A 20,522-nucleotide genomic window follows, 5' to 3' on the forward strand; every position below is an offset into this window, starting at 1 on the left:
CATCATCCGTCACGTATATGTGCCCGTATCATACAAAGCAGACAGGGACGCTCGCGAACGTATACAAACCACCACTGTATTGATGGCGAAGCATTACTCCGCCTCATTGGTATTGGATGTCACCACTGCTGAAGTACCAAGCTAGCGAAAAAACACCCAACGCAAGAACAATCATTCTTGGTTGGTGCTCCCAGTCAAGTTTCTCAATGCCAACAGATATACAGACCACTTTGATCTCCTTTCTCCAGCGAAGCAAGCACAGAATCAGCCCGACACTGGCTACGATCCTCGCACAAACCTCTAAAAAGCTGTCCGAATGCACAACGTGGACAGCAACAGCAATTCACGGCGTTTATCTCCGCTCATCGAAAAAGCCTGGCAAGACGCCTCGGTGGTCTCTCAGTCCGAAGGCCTCCTTAGTTCTTCTCCGTCATCACTCGCCAAACACCGCCTAACTCTCTCACTTGTCGTCTCCTCGATTCCTATCCACCACCTCTACCAGGGTATTCCTTGAGACCGTCCGAGATATTGAACAAACCCAGAGGTCAAGTAGACTTGTGTCGGTAACGAAGATCAGTAGGGGCTAGATTAGTGCGTCGAAGACGAGAACAAATACGAACAGAGAGTTGATTTTCCACCATCATCAAGACCATGTCAGAAGCGCGATGATTTTAGTAACCAGGTGTTGAACGACACATCCGATCAGGGTAACATGCCAGACGACAATCTCGAGTGCGGAACTTGGGCGTAGTGCTTACTACAGAATCCAGGAACACATCACTAACACTCTGCATCACGTTGCGAACAGAATCATGTGTTCAATGGGTCTCATTTATGCGGTGTATGTTTTACACAAAGTTGGAGTCATGCTCCATGCTGCCGACGCCAATTAACCTGCCAACACCAGAGACAAAAGTGCATGATGGAATCTTTGGGTAGTCTCTTTTTCATCCCGAACGAATCAACAACAAATCTAAGAAATCAGAGCTCGTCGTGGCTGGGAGGCTCATCCTCGCCGCCAGCGCCACCAGCGCCCTGGTACATCTTGGAGGTGATGGGGTAGGCAACGTTGGACAGCTTCTCCTTCTGCTCCTCCAAGTCCTCGGTGGAAGCAGTGGCGCCGTTCTCGTCGAGCCAGTCAGTGGTCTCCTTGACGGCCTCAAGGATCTGGAAGTAGAGTTAGTGTTCTGCAGGCGTGCTTGTGGTGAGTTGGGTAAACTTACGGTCTCCTTGTCCTCGTCGTCAATCTTGCCACCAAGACCCTCCTCGTCGTTAACCTGGTTCTTGAGGGAGAAAGCGTAGTTCTCAAGGCCGTTGCGAGCCTCAATGCGCTCGCGGGTAGCCTTGTCCTCCTCAGCGTACTTCTCAGCCTCCTCGACCATGCGGTCAATCTCCTCCTGGGTGAGACGACCCTTGTCATTGGTAATGGTGATGGACTCCTGCTTGCCAGTGCCCTTGTCGTGGGCAGAGACCTTGAGAATACCGTTGGCATCGAGCTCAAAAGAGACCTCGACCTGAGGGACACCACGGGGGGCGGGGGGAATGCCAGTGAGCTCGAACTTGCCAAGCAAGTTGTTGTCCTTGGTCAGGGAACGCTCACCCTCGTAGACCTGGATCAGGACGACGGGCTGGTTGTCAGCGGCGGTCGAGAAGATCTGGCTCTTGCGGGTAGGGATAGGAGTGTTGCGCTGGATAAGCTTGGTCATGACACCTCCAGTGGTCTCAATACCAAGGGTCAAGGGGTTGACGTCCATGAGAACGATGTCCTCAGTACCCTCCTCACCGGAGAGAACACCACCCTGAACAGCGGCACCGAAAGCGACAGCCTCGTCGGGGTTGATGCCCTTGGAAGCCTTCTTTCCGCCGAAGTACTCCTCAATAAGGGAGACAACCTTGGGAATACGAGTGGAGCCACCGACGAGAACGATGTCGTCAACATCCTCCTTCTTGACCTTGGCGTCCTTGAGCACCTGCTCGACGGGCTTCAGGGTCTTCTTGAAGAGATCCATGTTGAGCTCCTCGAACTTGGCGCGGGTGAGGGTCTCGGAGAAGTCCTTGCCCTCGAAGAAGGCCTCGATCTCAATGCGGGTGGACATCTGAGAAGAGAGCGTGCGCTTGGCCTTCTCGGCCTCGCGCTTCAGCTTACCCATGGCCTTGGGGTCCTTGGTAACGTCAACGCTGTTCTTCTTGTTGTAGGACTTGGCGAAGTAGTTGATGAGGCGCTGGTCGAAATCCTCACCACCCAAGTGGGTGTCACCAGCAGTAGCCAAAACCTCGAAGACACCCTGGTCAATGGAGAGCAGGGAGACATCGAAGGTACCACCACCAAGATCGTAGACAAGAATCTGGCTCTCCTTGCCGGTCTTGTCAAGACCGTAGGCAATAGCGGCGGCAGTGGGCTCGTTGACAATGCGAAGGACGTTAAGACCGGCAATGGTACCGGCATCCTTGGTGGCCTGGCGCTGGTTGTCGTTGAAGTAGGCAGGGACAGTAACGACGGCGTGGGTAACCTTCTTGCCCAGGTAGGACTCGGCGACCTCCTTCATCTTGCCCAGAATCATGGCAGAGACCTCCTCGGGGGTGTAGGTCTTCTGAGAGCCGCCAACCTCGACCTTGACAACGGGCTTGCCATCCTTCTCAACAACCTTGTAGGGGAAGTGCTTGATGTCGGACTGGACAGCCTTCTCGGTGAACTTCTGGCCGATCAAACGCCTGAGAGCCGAGTTAGTATGAATCATGTATGGGTGCGGCTTTGCAGCAACTTACTTAATGTCAAAGATGGTGTTGTGGGGGTTGGCCGCGGCCTGGTTCTTGGCAGCGTCACCGACAAGTCTCTCCTCCTCGGTGAAAGCGACGTAAGACGGGGTGATACGGTTTCCTGTCGGCCCATCATGTCAGCCAAAATGTTCTAAAATCTGCCAAAAATCGAAACCAAGTCCGATTTCGACGAAACTAACCTTGATCGTTGGCCAGAATCTCGACTTTTCCCTTTTGGAGAACCCCAACAGCGCTGTAGGTAGTTCCAAGATCCTGAGCATAGATCTATTAGTTATTGTTGCGGTGTTGTGATGATTTGGTTCTGAAAGGTACATCGTCGTGATGTTGTACAATGTTTGGTGGAAAAGTGGGTCCAACTTACAATACCGATGACAGTGCCGTAGTTCTCAGAATCGGGAGCCTGAGCCTGAACCGACTGGACAAAAGCCAGAGGGGAGAAGAGGAGACACATCCAGGCCAGGAGGCCGAAGCCCAAGGCCATCGAGTTGCGTGTTCTCGACATGGTGGTTGGAGTTGGGGTCGTGAAGCTCCCCAGGTGCGCGAATCGAAGCTTTGCAGCTGACAGAATTGAAAGAAGAAGAAAAGATGTCTGTAAAAGACGCGCGATGGAAGGTTTTCCGGATTCTACCTTCTAGCGACACACCCAATGGAATTGAGGTGATTTGCAGTGGTTGAATTGGAGAGGGTTGGAAGAGCGGTGGTGGAAGGGAAAGATAGCTGCCTTTATGAACGGCCTCCTCCAAAAAAAAGTTGAGGTGTCCAGATTGCACAAAAGGCCAGATTTCCTCTTGCTAGGCGCCACACGTGACAGGGGTACCTTCCTTCCAGAGGCGTGCTTGCGCTGATTCAGCACTGTGTGGTCCCTTGGTGCAGCTGTATCGAGATGCGCTAATGCGGACATTTAGGGACGAGAGTGGATCTCGGGAGACCACTCTCCGTTGGGTAAGCACAGTGAGAGATGACAGTACGAAGCCTTCCCCTACCTACCTAGCCACGGGAGTCAAAGCAAGCGCCTCACCGCTGCCGCGCTGGCTGCCGTCACTTTACCGGGGTCCCTTCTGCCCCACGAAGGCTGCGATTCTGGAGATTTCGATTGCAGATGGAGTCTGTGTCCCCTCCCCCCTGGACGGCTGGGAACTCTTGAACGTGGCCTTTCCTCTTCATTCTGGCAGGTGCTTGCCAGCTTGCTTCTGTGACTTTCCACGCCGCCGCAATGTCTCCAAATACGACTGACTCTTTGTCTGAACCTGGATGGCGGGAAAGTGGCTCACGATAGTGCGCATTTCCAACAATGAAAGGCCGATGGCAAAGACCCCATTCAATGCGTTGCATCAAATCTAATATCACATTCGCCTCCTCCTGACTTTGGTTACATACAAGCAGCTTCCAACCCAGAAACGAACAGAGTGGCCTCAACTTGATTACTACGAATGCCCATTGCGGAACACAGTTCAATGCCTCCAAAGCTTTCCAGAATATTCCCACCACTTACTTGCGGTGGGGGCGGCGCGGCGGCAAGGCGGAAAATGGGAGATGGGCCACTCTATTTTACCCTGCCCCCTGAACTGCCCTTCACTGTAAGGCGCACATGCGAGGACCTTACCTCACTTAAGGTGCCTGAAGCAGTGCCATCCCGTCTTCTGCCTGAGATGAGGGGGGCTAAATGGAGGGGGCAAAAGGCAGGGGTTGAGCTTTGGCTGCTGGCCCATGCTCTCCCGAGAGGGCCACGGGGCGTGGACAACGGTCGAATGCGAGAGAGGGGTGCACTAGGATGGAGCACGACGGCGTCATTTCCCTCCAGTCGCTTCTTTGTAGCCTAAAACCTCGGAGCCACTTCAGCATACTGTGAAGTTGACAAGTCGCTCGGGGGAAACGCTGACGAGCAGGCAGACAACGGACACATATCAATATTGGCAAATCACAGCTGAAGTTCCATGTCAGCAATCCTTTCACTTGGGACGAGATGGCCATGGCCCTGGCATCAGACTACATGGTTCCTGCAAGGTGTTCAAACTGTGTTCTTCTATGGATAGACATGTTCTCATTGGCTGCCCTCAGACAGAACTTGCAGGCAACTCTATTTTCAGCGCTCAACTCTAATGGAGCCTCAACTAGCACCCGTTTTCGCTCTCGCACGCCATGCATTGCGTCCTTATTCCACACAAATGCCGAAAATACCAAACCATTCGCGACCATGACACGTTTCTTCTTCTGATTCTTCACCGTTTACTCGAGCAGCCCTGCGGCAATTGTCTCGCCACCGCTTCTCAATACCACTCTCTGTCCTGCTTCCAAAGGCACCTTGGACTCTAGCCTGACGACCACCCGCGCAACCTTCGCAGGCTGCACGATCTTGGGGTTCTTCTTGACAGTTACGCCTGTGACCTTGTCCAGCACGGCTGGAATAGCCTCAATTCGGCCGGCGGCGTGCAGACGACCACGGTGAACGTCCACTGGCTGCGGCATTAAGTGGTCGAATGCCAGCACCTTCATTGTCAGTGTGTCGCTTGTGTCGATGGGTGCTGCCTTGGTGCTGATGATGTCGCCCACGCGCACGTGAATTGGGTCGATTCCGTACAGACCGATATTTACGCTCTGGCCAGCCACCGCCCATTCTTGCGGCTCCGAGTCCACATCGATCGATCGTATTGAGGCTGTTTCGCCGCTGGGCTGCACGATGAGCGACTCCCCGGTCTGTACTGTGCCGGACTCTATCCGACCAGCCACTGTCAGCTGGCTTTGCTGAGACCGGAAAATCTCTGATATCGACATGCGGAATGGCTTCTGGAGCGCTCTCGTCATTGGTTCTGAGTCTTCCAACGCCTCGATCAACGTTGGCCCCGTGTACCATGACAGCGCCTCGTCTTCTGGCATTGTCACCAGGTTGTCGCCGTTGAGTCCTGAAATGGGAACGAAGGTAACGTTCTTGAGTTGAAAACCGTTGCCCTTCATAAAACCGGTGACCTGTTCTGAAATCTCATCGAATCGGTCCTTGGACCAACCGACCATGTCAAGCTTATTGACGGCGACGATGACCCTCTGCACGCCCAGACTGCGTAGAAGCAGGGCATGCTCTCGGGTTTGTCCCTTCAGGCCCTTCTCGAAAGCTCCCGTGTTGGCGTCGATGACAAGGATTGCGAAGTCTGCCTGACTGGCTCCAGCAATCATATTGGGAACAAAGTCCCTGTGTCCAGGGGCGTCGAGGATCGTAAAGCGTGTCTTGTCGGTTTCGAACTGATTTGTGGCGATGTCAATGGTGACGCCACGCTCGCGCTCCTCCTCTCTCTGGTCCATCACCCACGCAAGTGCAAACGATGCCTTGCCAATCTTCTCTCCCTGTCGACGATACCGGTCGATCAGGTGTTGCTCAACAAACTTGAGCTCCAGCAGTAACCTGCCCATGAGGGTACTCTTTCCTGCATCGACGTGGCCTGTAATCTGTTAGGTGTATTTCGAGAAAGTGAGGCGAGAAGTACATACCAACCACGACGAAACTTGCACTTCTTTTGTTGTCGCTCTTCTCAAACTCCTTCAGCACGTCGAGCTTCTTATCCTTGGGTGCTGCTGAATCGTCAAGCTGCAACTGCTTCATCTCACCAGCAGGAGCCTCGTTGGCCTTCGATTTGGCGGCCACTTTCTTGGTTGCGCTCTTGGCGGCAGCGGCGTCGAATTTGTTGCCCGCTAAAAGTTATTAGAGTTAGCGTCTTACTGTGTTGTCGCAAATCGCGAACCTTTCGCCTGGGCAGCGAGCACGATGTCATCAGGGCTTGGCTGGGTGAAAGCACTGGGCACGAAGGACGACGAGGTCGTGTACGGCATGCTGTAGGTTTGAGAGGCGTCGGCAGAGTTCTGGCTTGGTCCGAAGAGCGTCTGAGCAAAGGCGGACGGTCTCGTTGATGGCACCACGAAGCAGTCATCCTGGGTCAGTTCATCATTCCCCGCTGGCGTTTCCTGCGCCAGGTCGACGTCCATTCCAGATGGCGCGTCCGAGGATGAGGTTTGAAGTTGAGAGGTGACCGATGGTTGGGGTGTCGACTCTCCAGATAGCTTCTGCCGTTTGGCCAGGAGGCCCGAACCACTCTCCTTCGATGACGGCTCAGTGATTGCCAAGGAAGACATGCGCTTCTCAGCGCGATCGACTTTGTCGTCATCCTTCTTGACATCCGTCTTCTTCTTACGCGCAGCTGCCAGTGCTTGTAGCTTGGAGAGTTTGGGGCCCTCTCCGCCACCAAGCAGACCGCCCGGAAGGGGTTGAGGGGGGGTCAAGATAGCCTGCCGGGATTGAGGAACGCCCATCCAAGAGATCCCGTGGAAGTAGCTTGCGGCAGTCAAGGAGGCAATCCTGGGAACTGGGTACCCTGCATGCGAATCGGACACAGCATCATCCAAGACCTCGTCGTCCCACGACCATAAACCCATGCCATCTGCCGAACACTCAATGTCTGCTACTGCCGGTGCCTGACAAAAAGCAGAAGGAGAAAAAAATAACAAAGGAAACTAAACCGACTCACCATCTTTGGTCTTCTTGGGCTCCTGCTTTGGGGGCGGATCGATGAACTTCTTCTTGAGGTAAGAGACCGACTTTTCGATGTCATAGAAGTAGTGCCAGAGTGCATCCTGGATTTGTTGTGTGGTGACTTTGTCGGCGTCAGAGCCTAGGGAGCTGCGCACGAACTGAGTGCCTTCGGCCATGGCCTGACGGTCCTCTGCGCTGAGCTGCTCGCCTTCATTCTCATCTTCGTAGTCGTCTGCGTCATACTCATCGAGGACCTCCTCGTAGTCGAGATTGCGGACTGCCTGGTGGCGCGACATGGTGGACGAGTGTGTGAGTGACTCTTCTGAGGGTGGGTTGAAGAAGGGAGATGGACGCAGAGGGTGGAAGGGAAGAGCGAACGTTTTTAAAGCAGCAATGAGTAATTGGAGAAACAAGTCGTTATTGCATGCCGGGTTGCGCTGACTTTTTCGTGGGAAAAGTTGTGGTTTGAATTGCGACCTGAGCTATCTCCGGAAGATTGGAAATGACGGCACTTGTGCTGGTAATGGAGATGGGATGCGTGGGGCCTGCCATTGTCATGGAGGGGCAAGACGTCCATGGCGGGGTACCTCTGGCGCCTGGCACCTGGATGCGCTCAACCAACCACTGCAGTAGGGTGTTTGGGCAGGCTACGCCGCCGCCCGCCAGGCGGTGAGCTCCCGGATTATCCCAGCGCCGACCACCGAAGCTTCTGGTCGCGGGTCCCCCAGTATGGCAGGCACCACCAATTATTCAGAAATTTTGGTCCACCAGGTCCCGGTCCTTGGAGCTCAACCCCCCTCAACCCACGATACCTCGATTTCCCCGGCGTCACTTCCAGTTGAATCGCACTTCCATCCGGATTCCCCCAGTAACGTGCGACGACCTTCACCATGGCGTTGAGTATGCAGCAGTCCGCCCCTGAATTATTGACTTCAGCTAACAAAAGTATCTAGACTTGGATATGGCCAACGGTAAGCCACGCGGCGACTACGAGCTTCGAGTACCATACTGATATTTGATACAAAGCGGTCGTGACGAAGGACGAACAGGGCCGTCCTTTCATCGTCGTCAGAGAGTACGTCTTGCACAGTGCCGTCGTTCCAAAAACGAAGCTATAGCTCACACCCCGCAGTCAGGGAAAGAAGAAGAGACAATATGGCAACGAGGCCGTCAAGAACCACATTCTCGCCGCCCGAACGGTCGCGAACATCGTCAAGACTTCCCTGGGCCCCCGCGGTCTCGACAAGATCCTCATTTCCCCCGATGGAGACATCACAGTGACGAACGACGGTGCTACGATTCTGCAACAGATGGAGATCTCCAACCACGTCGCCAAGCTGCTGGTAGAGCTGTCCAAGTCTCAGGATGACGAGATTGGTGACGGTACTACCGGTGTCGTTGTTCTGGCCGGAGCTCTGCTGGAGCAGGCGGCGGAGCTTATCGACAAGGGCATTCACCCTATCCGTATCGCCGACGGATACGACCAGGCCTGCGACATCGCCGTATCGGAGCTTGACAAGATCTCAGACACTATCGAGTTCACAAAGGAGGAGACAGTAAACCTGTTGAAGGTGGCACGGACAAGTTTGGGCAGCAAGATCGTCTCCAAGGCGCACGACCAGTTCTCCAAGATCGCAGTGGACGCCGTCCTGTCCGTTGCCGACCTGGAACGTAGAGACGTTGACTTCGAGCTGATCAAGGTCGACGGCAAGGTTGGAGGAGCTCTGGAGGACTCTATGCTCGTCAAGGGTGTCATTATCGACAAGGACTTTTCCCACCCCCAGATGCCCTCAGAGGTCAAGGATGCCAAGATCGCCATCCTTACCTGCGCCTTTGAGCCCCCCAAGCCCAAGACCAAGCACAAGCTGGACATCACCAGCGTCGAGGAGTTCAAGAAGCTCCAGAACTACGAGAGGGAGAAGTTTATTGAAATGATTCAGCAGATTAAGGACGCCGGCGCCAACCTGGCACTTTGCCAATGGGGTTTCGACGACGAGGCCAACCACCTTCTTCTTCAGAACGATCTCCCTGCCGTGAGGTGGGTTGGTGGCCCCGAGATCGAGCTGGTGGCTATTGCAACGAACGGCCGCATTGTGCCCAGATTTGAGGACCTCAAGCCCGAGAAGCTTGGTACCGCTGGCCGCGTCAGAGAGATGACCTTTGGCACAACAAGAGAGAAGATGCTGGTTATTGAGGAGTGCGCCAACACTCGCGCGGTGACTGTCTTCGTCCGCGGTAGCAACAAGATGGTAAGCTAAACGGACCTTGAGCGACAACCTCCAACTAACATAATTCAGATCATCGACGAGGCCAAGCGCTCTCTCCACGACGCCCTCTGTGTCGTGCGCAACCTGGTTAAGGATAACCGCGTTGTCTACGGTGGTGGTGCCGCCGAGATTGCCTGCTCTCTGGCGGTCGAGGATGCCGCCACCAAGACTCCTGGTCTCGAGCAGTACGCCATGCGTGCCTTCGCCGAGGCCCTGGACGCCGTTCCCATGGCCCTGGCCGAGAACAGCGGTCTCAACCCTATCGCCACTCTGGCCGAGGTGAAGAGCCAGCAGGTCAAGGCCAGTCCTGCCGACCGCGGAAAGCTTGGTGTTGACTGCATGAACCGTGGCAGCAACGACATGAAGGACGCCTTCGTTATCGACCCCCTCATCAGCAAGAGACAGCAGCTCATGCTGGCGACGCAATTATGCCGAATGGTATTGAAGGTCAACAACGTCATCATCGCCGGGTCTGGCGAGGAGGACTTTTAAAGATTTAAAGTAAAAATGATGATGAACGGAAAAAAGGTTCTAGACGGGTCAGTGGTGTTTGGGATTATACCAAGCTTTGTACTATGCAAATAGAGAGGCCCCAATGTCGAGACCAATACCAGTCCTCGAATTTCCCCAACCGGCATTCCACGGTTTACTAAGTCTAAGAGTATGCTCGGTGGAAGACGATGCCAGCGATTTCTTGATTCAACGTCCCGGTTTACCCACCACGAATGTTTCGTGTATATCGAATGAGTTTTAGGTTGGCAAGTATTTATGAGACCGATTATCGGGCTAGATCTTGACCGTTATTGTAACATGAGTTCCGAGGACACGGAAGAGTTGATTTAGTTGGAGAATTGGCACAGAACACACTGGCGTCAACCTCTCACGAAGCCGAGCAGAGTAATGTCATGGTATTCTAAGTCATTTGCCATGTCTGGTCTATTCCAATGCATGCCGTCTACTCTATGCGAATTTTACTCATCTTGTCTAAACCCGTCTACTGCATCCAGCCTCTCTCAGCAGTGTACTTCAGGTACGGCTCCATGTCTCTGTAGAACACCCGCTGCAGCTCAGCCTGTTCCTCAGGCGTAGGACGAGTCTTCTCGCCCTGGCGACGGTTCCAGCTCTCCTGCGTCTCGGTCAACAGCGCCTTCTCGTCCTTGCCGGTGCTGTCGGCAAAGTTGTACGATCTGTACTCGGTGTTCTCCCACCCAGTCGCTGCAAGCTCATTAGCAAGACCGTCCGGCAACAGCTCTCATGAACGTCAGGGAGAAAACGTACCTTTTCCAGCAGGGACTCCGTGAAAGTCGTTTGTCAAAAAGTGCAAGAAACCGCCGTGAGTGACAACGACAATCTGCGCATCCCCCTCGACACCACCGGCGATCTCCCTCAAAGCCCTCCTCGCCTCCGCAGCTCTGACCTCGAGCTTCTCCAACGTCGGCTCCCACCTGCTCTCAGGGTTCTTCTTCTCCGTCCAGTCCTCGGGCACCCGGCTGAAGTCCACCTTGCCCTCGAACTCACTCTCAATCTCAGAGACGGCGGAGCCGGTGTCACACGGGGCATCCGAGACCTCCTGGACCTCGGGCAGGGCAATGACCTTGCCCAGGTGTCCGTCTTCGGGGCCGAAGCCGAGGAGGCAGGTGTGCAGGGTGCGGCGCAGCGGGGAGGCCACGAGGTGGGTGAGCTTGGAGTGGTGGGGGAAGGCGGCGCGGAGGTCGGCGCATTGCTGCTTGCCCTTGTCTGTGAGGAGGGGGTCGCGGATAGCCTCGTTCTCGACGTTGAGGTTGTGGAAGCCCTGGGCGTGGCGGACGAGGTGGATTTGGACAGGCATGGTTGATGAGATTGGCGATGTCGAGAAGTTTCTGAGTGGTGAGATGTCGGTTCTATGACATGCAATTGACTTGGAGGGGTTTGATGTTGGTGAGACAGATGAAGTTGTGAGACAGGCGGGGTAAAGTTCTGGGGAAAGAAAAACAAACACCTTGAAGGTTGCGGGAAAAGGCTGGCGATGTGGTTTATTTGTTCACTTTCTAAACGTTACAAAACCTCCGGTGCTCGGTGTGGATGACTGCGTGATTCACGATCCAATGATAAAAGCACGCGGTCTCGAGACAACTACGTAATGGCTCCCCCGTCCTCGGAAAAATTCCTTGGTTGGGGCGAAGCGGCGTTGGCTGCGGCGGCGGCGGACACTGGAGTCAGGGTCCACGGCGCCAGTGCACACCTCACACACACCAGACATCCATGGATAGCCAAAAGCGGATGTTCTTTCCACCGGCATCATGGCGGGACAAGAATCTTCTCGCAAAATGACTCAAACGACAGGAGAGGAAACTCGCAGCGCAGCGCAGCGCAGCTTACAGCGGGTGTGCTGGCTTAGAGCCAAGGACGCTGGCCCGCTGCACCGACCGTAGCGCTGCGGCGCCGATGACCGGGGCGAAATGTGGGACACACCCGTCTGGCGCCGTCCGGAGTGGTTGGGCGGGGCAGGGGGGAACGGCTTATCAATTGAGGCGAGCTGACTTGTTGCCGAGATCAAGGGCCGACTTCGTTGCGACGGAGTTACTGCTTGCGGCAACTTATACAATTGAGCTGGTGCGCGATGTTTGAAATTGGTCAGGTTGCCGAGATTTCGAACTAGCCCGGAAGATGGAGTGACTCACTGAAGCTGTCAGGTGAGAATGAGGATAAACAGGCAGATTGTGAGTTCGGGCTTTGAGTTTACGAACAATTTGGCCGCTAAATGGCCGCTGAAGTTTGCTTTCAAAACGGTGAAGTCCCAAACGAAGCCCGAAAGCCAAGCCGAGGAAGTTTCCAAACAGATTCATAACAGTTCTCAGTTATCTGCATCGTCTTTCATTTACTTGGTGTGATAAACGATTACTCGGGCATTGTAGCTCGGGAGATCGAATCAAATACTAATGTTTCGTCGGCCAAGACAGGCAACGTGAAGCGCTCCCTGCTGCTGTCTTTGGCGCACTAAAACCTCGCAAAATAACACGCGGCGTCAAATTTAGCGAATCCAGGAAAGCATACTAATGAGCGGAGAGACTTCAACGACAGTTACTGTTTGCTCTGGCAGTCTGCCTCGTATAAATTATCATGCTGTACATCGCAAGCCGAAAGATGGATCAATTATCGTTCCCTTTGTAAGACCTCAATCGGAGCCGATTCGTATCCTTCTGTTGAGCTATGCTCTGGTTGAGAGACTTGGACTGGTCCTCTCCAACGAAGTCACTTCAACGGACCCTAAAGATTTGAGGTATGTCTCTTGTGTTTATTCCACTTGTGTATGAACCAGGGGCAGGGGCAGACTAAGACAGAACTGCGAGGTTATATATTCTACCACAAAGGACCACAACGTAATTCGTTTTTACAGGCGCAAATGTTTTTCGTCCTATCACGACGGCCAACCTTTTAAGAATTCGAGCAGAAAAGCTTATTTGAGATGTCGAGGACTACCTCGAGGTTCGGTCTTTTTACAGCAAGCCAAATATAGGGAGAGAAAGATCGTTATTTCATCGGTTCTCTTAGCTATACGAGTGCAAGCACAAAGCTTGCTGGTTCTTTCGGGTGAATTTGAAAGACGGACTCAAGCCAAGTCGGTCTGGTCGTTCTTCATCGCTCATGTCCATTAGATATTCTCAGGTATACAGTATACCTGGACGAGAAGCCGATAAAGATGCAAGTGTACGTAGTCTACCTGAAGCTAGCCTGATTTCTCTGCATCCCAGCGTTGTAGAGATAACTGATCGCAGAGGGTCCCCGCCTATTGTGCGGAGGCAACCCGTCACCAGCGTTGCCCTGGCTCTTAAATAATAAAACGATCCAGCTCAGATCAACGTCAGCCAACTCTCGACATCGGCAGAGTCTGCCTCATTTGAAAAAGCTCTCCGGTAACGGGCCTCGCTCTCAAAAATAACACGTTAGGCAAGATATATGCCCCTGGATTGCCCTAAAAAGCCCCCCTTTACATCTTCAGACATCAGATCCAAACCAATGCCATCTCCATGTCCGCCTCATGGATTAGTTCCACCGTTTCTCTTGCTTATATGGAAATCAGAAAGAGTCACTGCTGCCGCCGAGGACATCTGCGGCCTCATTCACAGACAACACGTAAAGACAGCCACTTAATGACGAATACGTCATAACAATAAGTGCGAGATGGAAGAAGGCAATAGTAAAATATAGGGATGCTCAAAATGATGGACTAAATCTCTGGTGTTGGTGCCTAGGGCTGTTGGTTACTTTGTCGCCTCGTCGCGCTTCAAATCATCCCAAGTTTTCTCAAATACCGACTCCCATTGCTGTTTAGGGAAACCCCCTTTAAGATAACGCTTCAAAGCAGAGTTTTTGTACACAGCTGAGACTTCCCAGGTCTGAAGCAAACAAGGCCTTTTTGCTTAGAACTGGGGAAAGCAGCCACTCAGCCGAACAAGGCTCAAGCCAAGTCCACGAAGACTTCGAAAATACCATAAAATGGGGGCTCTATGCTTGGATCTTTGGGCACAGGCCGGCAATGAACTCGCCTTCCATGGTACGGTGTATGCTCATGAAATGGTCGATTTCTTTGAACCACCCCGTTGAAAGTACACTCCTTCACTGCCCAAGCCCAGACAAACACATTTTCTCCCTAAAGTTGTTGACTGTCAACAAATACTTGGAGTATAATCTACGGACACATACCACTAGTGCCAGGGATGCTGAGTGAGAGCATCGTATAGGGAAGCAAGCGTAGATCGTTGTTTCCACATTACAAGGGAAACATCGGTAGGCAAAGAAAACCTGGAAACGTCCCGATCCAGACGGTATTCATACTGCCCGAAAAACCAGCGATTGTGGAATGAATGAACGTAACGGGACACAGGGCGGGTATTTGTTTCCGCTTCCGCTTTCACTTCGACTTCATCTTCACCCACGTCTACCTCAGGTACCTCACTTCTAGATAGCCAGGCATCTACCTCATCCTCAAAAAGCTCACCTTTTCCTAAATATCTTCCCACCCTTCCTCCTCTCAACATAGGCACAGCCAGAACACAACACACACATAAATCATTGCCGACCGACATAACCACCATCACTATGCCCAACGAAGACCGTCCCAACATCCTTGCACCTTACCAGCCTCCTGGAACCTTCGCTCGTCTCCGTATGTGCCCCGACACTCGATTTGCCCAACAAGCTAACTATGGAAACAGGAGCGAAGGCTTTCGCCGACCGCGAACGCAAAGCGAAGGAGGAGGAGGCGAGGAATAACAATGGAGAGTAGCAGCAGAAGGGAGAAGAGCAGACAAAGGATTCCTCTTTTTGCTCCTCATCCGCTCCCGAGTCAAAGCCGGGAATCCACCCCTCACTCCTTAAGCCTCGTCCCGTCTTCCCGGGAACCATGTAAGCCCAAGAAACCGCTTTCCTTCGAATCAGATGAACATACTGACATAGAATGGCTAGGAACATTGCAATTCTGAATGATGAGTGGACTCTGCCTCTCGACCAAGTCGACCTCAAGGTAACACGCCTACCAATTTCTTCTCATGTTCCTCGTTCATTCAAAGAAGAAAAGCGCTCTACAGGTCTCTATAGACATTGATATTTAACTTCGTCTCCCATAGACACGCCGCCAGCGTGAGGTCTATCTGGCCAGAGAGATTGCTGCGTGGGAGCAGTTCCAATATGACCAGCAGCAACAGGGCCGGCGGGAGGCGTCTGAGAATGCCGCTGGATCGAAGGGTATCTGATAACGCTATTAGGACGGACCGAACTAGAGACTTCTGACTAGGTTGTCAGCAAGAACTGAGATGAACATGTATCTTCCAGGCTCACCGAGGAAACACCCCCCTCTAAAACAAAATCTTTCGTACCCATGATTGATGCTTAACCCTGTTTAACTGAATCTAGTATCAACTACCAAAGATTGACTTGAGTACATTATTGACGGAGGCGGAGGAAAAATACGTAACAAGCTGCGGATACTACATCTCCCGTTATTGGGAGGAGGAAACCCAGCAGACCAACTTTTTGCAAGAGCCATGACTCCTCGGTTTAGGTCGTACTTTGATCGAATGGATGACTGATGCCACATACATGGCACATTTTCGCCCGTATACTGGGAGTGATGGACGTGGTGGGCTTCACGCGACTTGCCGCTCTCGCTTCGATTTCACCTTCACATTCACCGTCTCATTCACCACCCACACACTATTCACCCGCCCCGTCCTAAACCATAATACGTCTCTCAGAGCACCTTCATCTCGACACAGGTCTCTTGTTTCACCCTTCAAACTCACCTTCCTTCAGTCCTTCCCCAGATTTTCCATCTGAACACCAACACAACAACTCCCGCATATTGCCATCACCATCATCGCCGTCGCCACCATGTCTGACATCTCCAAGGAGGATTTGAAGTACCTTGCGGAAAACGCAGACCGAATCGTCTCTTACATACCTCTCGGATACTTTGCTCGCATTCGTAAGTGTCTAAGATGCCTGCCGAAAGCGAATCAAGATAGCTGACCCCCGAACCAGAAGCCGAGGCCCTCGCCGCCCGCAAGCTCAAGAAGGAGGAGGAGGAGTACGAAAAGAAGAAGAACGACGAGGAGAAAAACGACGAGGACGAGGAGAACAAAGGCTGGGAGAGCGAGGAGGATGAGCACGAAGATTGGGGAGGGTATCCAAATGAAGGCACTCCCATGATCTTCCACCTCTCTCACTTCATCTACGATAAGGACGGAAATCTCGTGCCCCGTGTGGGACCTAAGACCCTCGCCCTGTATTGTAAGTGCCATGCCAACAATGCGATTGTTCCAAGCAGACCGACTAACTATCAAAACAGACGACGAAGAAACCGGAGATTACGTAGACGAGGTGGTAGCGAAGGTCGAGCCGCAGGAAGTTGAAGAGCAGGAAGCTAAGCAGCAGAAGGCCAAGGAGCAGACGAAGCAGCCCTACTCCAAGCCTGCTACCCAGCGCAAGCCGAGAACCAACCTCTCCCTCCTCAAGCCGATCCCCGCCTTCCCAGGATACAAGTAAGTAAACATCCCTCATGCCCACAACCCCAAAGGAAATACTGATACCAAAGCCAGGAACCCCGACCTTCGAAACGAAGACTGGGGTCTGCCCCTCGACCAGGTCGATATCAAGGTACGTCACAACATCAGTCTTGGCTCCAAGGCGGCCTTCTACTCCGGAAAGCCCTGATCGAATACCCGTCGCTAAGCAAAGTCCGGGCACGTCGATATCGCCAGATCATGCGATACAAAGAGAGGGGCGAGTGGCATCGCTGCCAACACATGCTCGCCCTGAAGGACCGCAAGAAGGCCTGGAAGAAGGCATCGCGCCGCCTGAAGGAGGGTCGCGACGTCGTCATGACGGAGGTCGTCCAGGAACCCGACCAGCTGGAGGTTTGATACTTGGTGACAACGAGGACTGGCATGAACATATAAAATCAGCCTGGAAGATGGTCAAGAGAGGCGTAATGTGGGATATGGAGGGATCTCTCATCTTGACATCATCAACAGCCGTTCGACTGCTTAACAACGAGTGTGCCCTTGATGTCAAAGCACCAAAGGTTGACCTAGGGTCATTGGCGGAAGAGTAATCGACTAAGGGAGAATCACGCAAGGGTAGGAACAAAAAGAATCAAGCACATGCAATCGTCAATCAAATGAATACATTAGTCTTATGACACCTTGGCACTTGGTACAACTCCACATCACAGATTATTGTTCCCGGCGACGAGCAGGACAAGGGAATGCAAACGTGTCCAACAAAGATGTCATTTTACAGCTCATTCTCAAGCCCGAGTAATGCAAAGAGTTACTTCGGCTTGCCCTTGTGTCCCTGAAACGCCGAAACCTATGTAGTAGACCTGCATGCATTCGGACCGCATCCTCCTCAAAGATCAATTAGACTCTCCTCCACCGCCGGCTGCTTCGGGGCGTGCTGCGGCGCAGTCGGGAACGATTCCTGGGTATATCCGCTGTTGTACTGGCCCTGCCAATGCTGCGGCGCTGATTGCTGGGGTACTGACGGCTGCCAGTAGCTCTGCTGCTGGGGCGGAGCCTGATGCTGCTGTGTATGCTGAGCGGGTTGGGCCGGTGCTTGGACAGGTGTCTGCTGGTGAGACACAGACTGTCTATACTGCACTGCCTGCTGAAGATTGGGGTACGGGGAGGGATTCGGGTCGGCGGATGGTGGTGCGGACGGGGGCGCACTGGGTTGCTGAGGGTTGAAGTAGTAAGAGGCGTTGGGATCGTTTGATGGTGTTGCGGCGGGTTGGTTTTGGTGGTTTGCGGGAGGGGTAGGCTCGCTGGGATACGAAGGTTGAGGCGCATACTGCTCGGGCGCGGGCGCACCTCCACTTCTCCAGCTGTCTGTCCGTTGAGGCTCCTGGGGAGGGTATACGCCAGTTGGGGGCCCAGACACCGACGCTCGCTTATCGAACGTCGCGTACTGAGGCTGAGGAGGGTGTTGAGGATGAGGAGGGTAGGCCTGGGGTGGCGGAGCGTGACCATAGTCCACTCGTTGCTCGCCAGTGTAAAAGTTCTCGGCAGCACCAGGGGCGCTGGCCTGAAGTGAAGGATAAGAGCCGGTCGAGTGGCGGACAGGAGGAAGGTTGTAACCCCCTCCGACGGCATGTTGGCTGTATGCCTTGGACAGCCGCTCCTCGAGCATACGATCGTAATATCGCACGACAGTGGAAAGCTTGGCATGTAGATCCAGGAGGGTGTCTGGGATGGGTAAGTACTGAAAACGGGGGGCACTCAAGGGCTGTACATACCATGCTTGCTCATGGTCTCTCCGTAGGTGCGGGCGAGCTTCGGCCGCAGAGTGCCGATACTGTCATACAGCTCCTGAATTTGGGGTTCACGCAGAATGGTTCCAGGCGGTTGCGTCTGCAGACGGTCGACGAGGGTCGCGAAGAGGTTGATGTTCTCGGCCTCGACCGGGGTAAGCTCGTAGTCGTTCTTGGGCAGGGAAAAGTGCTGAGTCGATGAGGGTCCAGCGCTCGACGTCTGCTCCTTCAATACAGCGGCGTGCCTCTGCTTCTGCTCCTCCATGTCAGCCAGCGAGGCGGCGATGGCAGCTTTGAGGTCTTCGTCCTCATCCTCTGCGCCATTCGTCGGGGCAGTAGAGCTTCCGTTCACCTTGGCATCCGGGCCGTTGACGGTGGGAGGCACGTAGCCCTTGGAGTAGTTCTTGACCTCCTCCAGACTCATAGCCAGCGCCTTCTTCAGATCCTCATCGAATGCGTCGTCAACGCGCGCATTGCGCGGCTGCATAGCAGACGTGCTGCGGGTCTTGTAAGGGTAGGTGGGAGATCGGTCTTGGGGCAGTGGCGAAGGCGCGCCTCCCTTGCTGGACTTGTCGGTAAGCTTCGCGTAGCAGCCATCGTCGACGCGGACGGGGGCGAGGATGCCGAGATGGGGAAGGGGCAGCGACTTGGTCGAGCACTGCTGGTCGAAGCAGTTGCCGCAGTTGCGACAGTGGTGCTTTCGGTTCGTGAAGGTGAAGGGGGTTCGGCATCGCATGCAGACATCTGAATCAACCCACTCGGGGGGCTGTTACTTGTCAGCGTGGGGGAAATCAACGGCATACAGACAGAAAACCTACAGCGCTGCTGTCAATCATGCTGCTGGAGACGGTGACCCTGGGAGGGAAGTGGTGGCCTTCTCTCTGTAGTGTCTTGTAGACCTCTCCGATGTATCCCAACTCGTGGCGGCCTTCGGTAGCGGCGGCCCAGGACTGTATCAACTCGAGGATCTTCTGCTTCACTTCGTGGTTGACGGCGGCGGGACCAACGGCTTGGAGGAGCGAGGTCAGGTTGTCCATAAACTCTCGCGAGGCGATTTCGGCAAGGAAGTGGGTGCCGCCGTTTTTGACGCACGTGTCGGTAAGCTACCATCCGGGTTAGCTTATGTATATAAGAGCAGGCAGCAGCGAAGCATGGCATACGTTAAGGGCGCTCAGCTGGGTATTTGGGTTCTTGTTGCCGATGCGCCTTTTGAGGGAGCGCATGGCCTCCTTGGGCTGGACGGTCTTGGACCTGATGACATCAGAGATCTCGAGATTCAGAGCGATATCCTCCCTGTTGCAGCGTTAGAACAGTCATTTGAAACATCGGCATCGGGTCGTACAAGCTGCTGCTGGTGGCTTTCTCGATCTGCTCGTCCAGGGCCGTGTTGGCCGAGCTGGACCACCAGCCCATCATCTTGAAGGCTGGATGCGGTATGCGGGATGGGCGGGGAGGCGAGTGCAAACAAGCGAATGTCGATCGTCGTCGGCGGGCTATCTATGTGTACGTGGTTCGGGTGCGGTCGCGATACCGACGTTACGGGATTACGAGGCGGAGGTGGAATGGATTGCGCGTAGGAATATTGATGGAGGAGCGACAAGAGGAAAGCTTGGAGAGCGTGTGTCTGTTGGCCCAGATGCAACAGCCTTAGCCTTGGGGTCTCTGGGATGGTGCGTATAGTTCGTTCAGTTGGAGATGCAGCAGGCTAGGCCCGATTGTCCACCTCAGGTCGCCTGGGAGGTAGCTTGCAGGCGGGCTGGATACGGCGAGATACTTCGATGCCTGGTGGTGGCTACCTTACGTTGGCTCAGTGCGTAAGGTAGTCAGGCAGGACGGGTACCTAAACTTACGTAGCGACTCTGGTTCCGCAGCAGGGATGCATGGGGATTGGTAAAGGGCTGCCTTGCAGGTGTCGTCGCGGGCCTCGTGGCTGCTTTACCTGGTGCTGCTGACTACGCGGTACGTATTTCATAGAAATCGGCGGCCGGAAATCTCCGCGCTAAGCCCAAAGGGCGTGGGACTTTGAAGACGGGTTTTGGGGGGTTCCCCAGAGATGACGAAGTTGGGAACATGGCGGTGGAGCCACCTGTGGCGCATGGGTTTGCCAACCTGCCCAAATTGCTGCGGGCCTTGGCATTGAGCTTGCTGTAGGTACATGACTTGGGGATCTCTG

At 53.9% G+C, this 20,522-nt stretch overlaps 7 protein-coding genes across 7 annotated transcripts; 3 read left to right on the forward strand and 4 right to left on the reverse strand.

Annotated features, from left to right (window-relative positions):
- Positions 1 to 981: 981 nt before the first annotated feature.
- On the reverse strand, positions 982 to 3,280 carry grp78 (Endoplasmic reticulum chaperone BiP; the record flags this gene model as incomplete). Its single annotated transcript, XM_037318800.1, has 5 exons — positions 982 to 1,167; positions 1,224 to 2,712; positions 2,767 to 2,878; positions 2,958 to 3,030; positions 3,140 to 3,280. The coding sequence occupies 5 exons, from the start codon at positions 3,278 to 3,280 to the stop codon at positions 982 to 984; spliced, it is 2,001 nt and encodes a 666-aa protein (XP_037182689.1).
- Positions 3,281 to 5,004: 1,724 nt separating this feature from the next.
- Positions 5,005 to 7,590, reverse strand: HBS1L (HBS1-like protein; the record flags this gene model as incomplete). The annotated part of the gene is made up of 4 exons (XM_037318801.1): positions 5,005 to 6,209; positions 6,259 to 6,459; positions 6,510 to 7,202; positions 7,290 to 7,590. The coding sequence occupies 4 exons, from the start codon at positions 7,588 to 7,590 to the stop codon at positions 5,005 to 5,007; spliced, it is 2,400 nt and encodes a 799-aa protein (XP_037182696.1).
- Positions 7,591 to 8,184: 594 nt separating this feature from the next.
- Positions 8,185 to 10,053, forward strand: cct5 (T-complex protein 1 subunit epsilon; the record flags this gene model as incomplete). The annotated part of the gene is made up of 5 exons (XM_037318802.1): positions 8,185 to 8,194; positions 8,248 to 8,265; positions 8,321 to 8,369; positions 8,427 to 9,543; positions 9,592 to 10,053. The coding sequence occupies 5 exons, from the start codon at positions 8,185 to 8,187 to the stop codon at positions 10,051 to 10,053; spliced, it is 1,656 nt and encodes a 551-aa protein (XP_037182695.1).
- A 502-nt stretch (positions 10,054 to 10,555) lies between these two features.
- Positions 10,556 to 11,389, reverse strand: CGCA056_v003546 (putative phosphatase; the record flags this gene model as incomplete). Its single annotated transcript, XM_037318803.1, has 2 exons — positions 10,556 to 10,776; positions 10,840 to 11,389. The coding sequence occupies 2 exons, from the start codon at positions 11,387 to 11,389 to the stop codon at positions 10,556 to 10,558; spliced, it is 771 nt and encodes a 256-aa protein (XP_037182694.1).
- Positions 11,390 to 14,640: 3,251 nt separating this feature from the next.
- On the forward strand, positions 14,641 to 15,293 carry CGCA056_v003547 (uncharacterized protein; the record flags this gene model as incomplete). Its single annotated transcript, XM_037318804.1, has 4 exons — positions 14,641 to 14,707; positions 14,757 to 14,823; positions 15,007 to 15,064; positions 15,168 to 15,293. The coding sequence occupies 4 exons, from the start codon at positions 14,641 to 14,643 to the stop codon at positions 15,291 to 15,293; spliced, it is 318 nt and encodes a 105-aa protein (XP_037182693.1).
- Positions 15,294 to 15,930: 637 nt separating this feature from the next.
- CGCA056_v003548 (uncharacterized protein) lies at positions 15,931 to 16,961 on the forward strand (the record flags this gene model as incomplete). Its single annotated transcript, XM_037318805.1, has 5 exons — positions 15,931 to 16,024; positions 16,081 to 16,329; positions 16,388 to 16,580; positions 16,638 to 16,695; positions 16,800 to 16,961. The coding sequence occupies 5 exons, from the start codon at positions 15,931 to 15,933 to the stop codon at positions 16,959 to 16,961; spliced, it is 756 nt and encodes a 251-aa protein (XP_037182698.1).
- Positions 16,962 to 17,448: 487 nt separating this feature from the next.
- On the reverse strand, positions 17,449 to 19,765 carry VPS27 (Vacuolar protein sorting-associated protein 27; the record flags this gene model as incomplete). Its single annotated transcript, XM_037318806.1, has 5 exons — positions 17,449 to 18,284; positions 18,335 to 19,115; positions 19,168 to 19,452; positions 19,510 to 19,642; positions 19,692 to 19,765. 5 exons carry the CDS (start codon positions 19,763 to 19,765, stop codon positions 17,449 to 17,451), a joined length of 2,109 nt encoding a protein of 702 aa, XP_037182697.1.
- Positions 19,766 to 20,522: the final 757 nt, after the last annotated feature.

Source organism: Colletotrichum aenigma, assembly GCF_013390185.1.
Source record: "Colletotrichum aenigma strain Cg56 chromosome Unknown KSG_Cg56_contig02, whole genome shotgun sequence".
NCBI classification, from domain to species: Eukaryota; Fungi; Ascomycota; class Sordariomycetes; order Glomerellales; family Glomerellaceae; genus Colletotrichum; species Colletotrichum aenigma.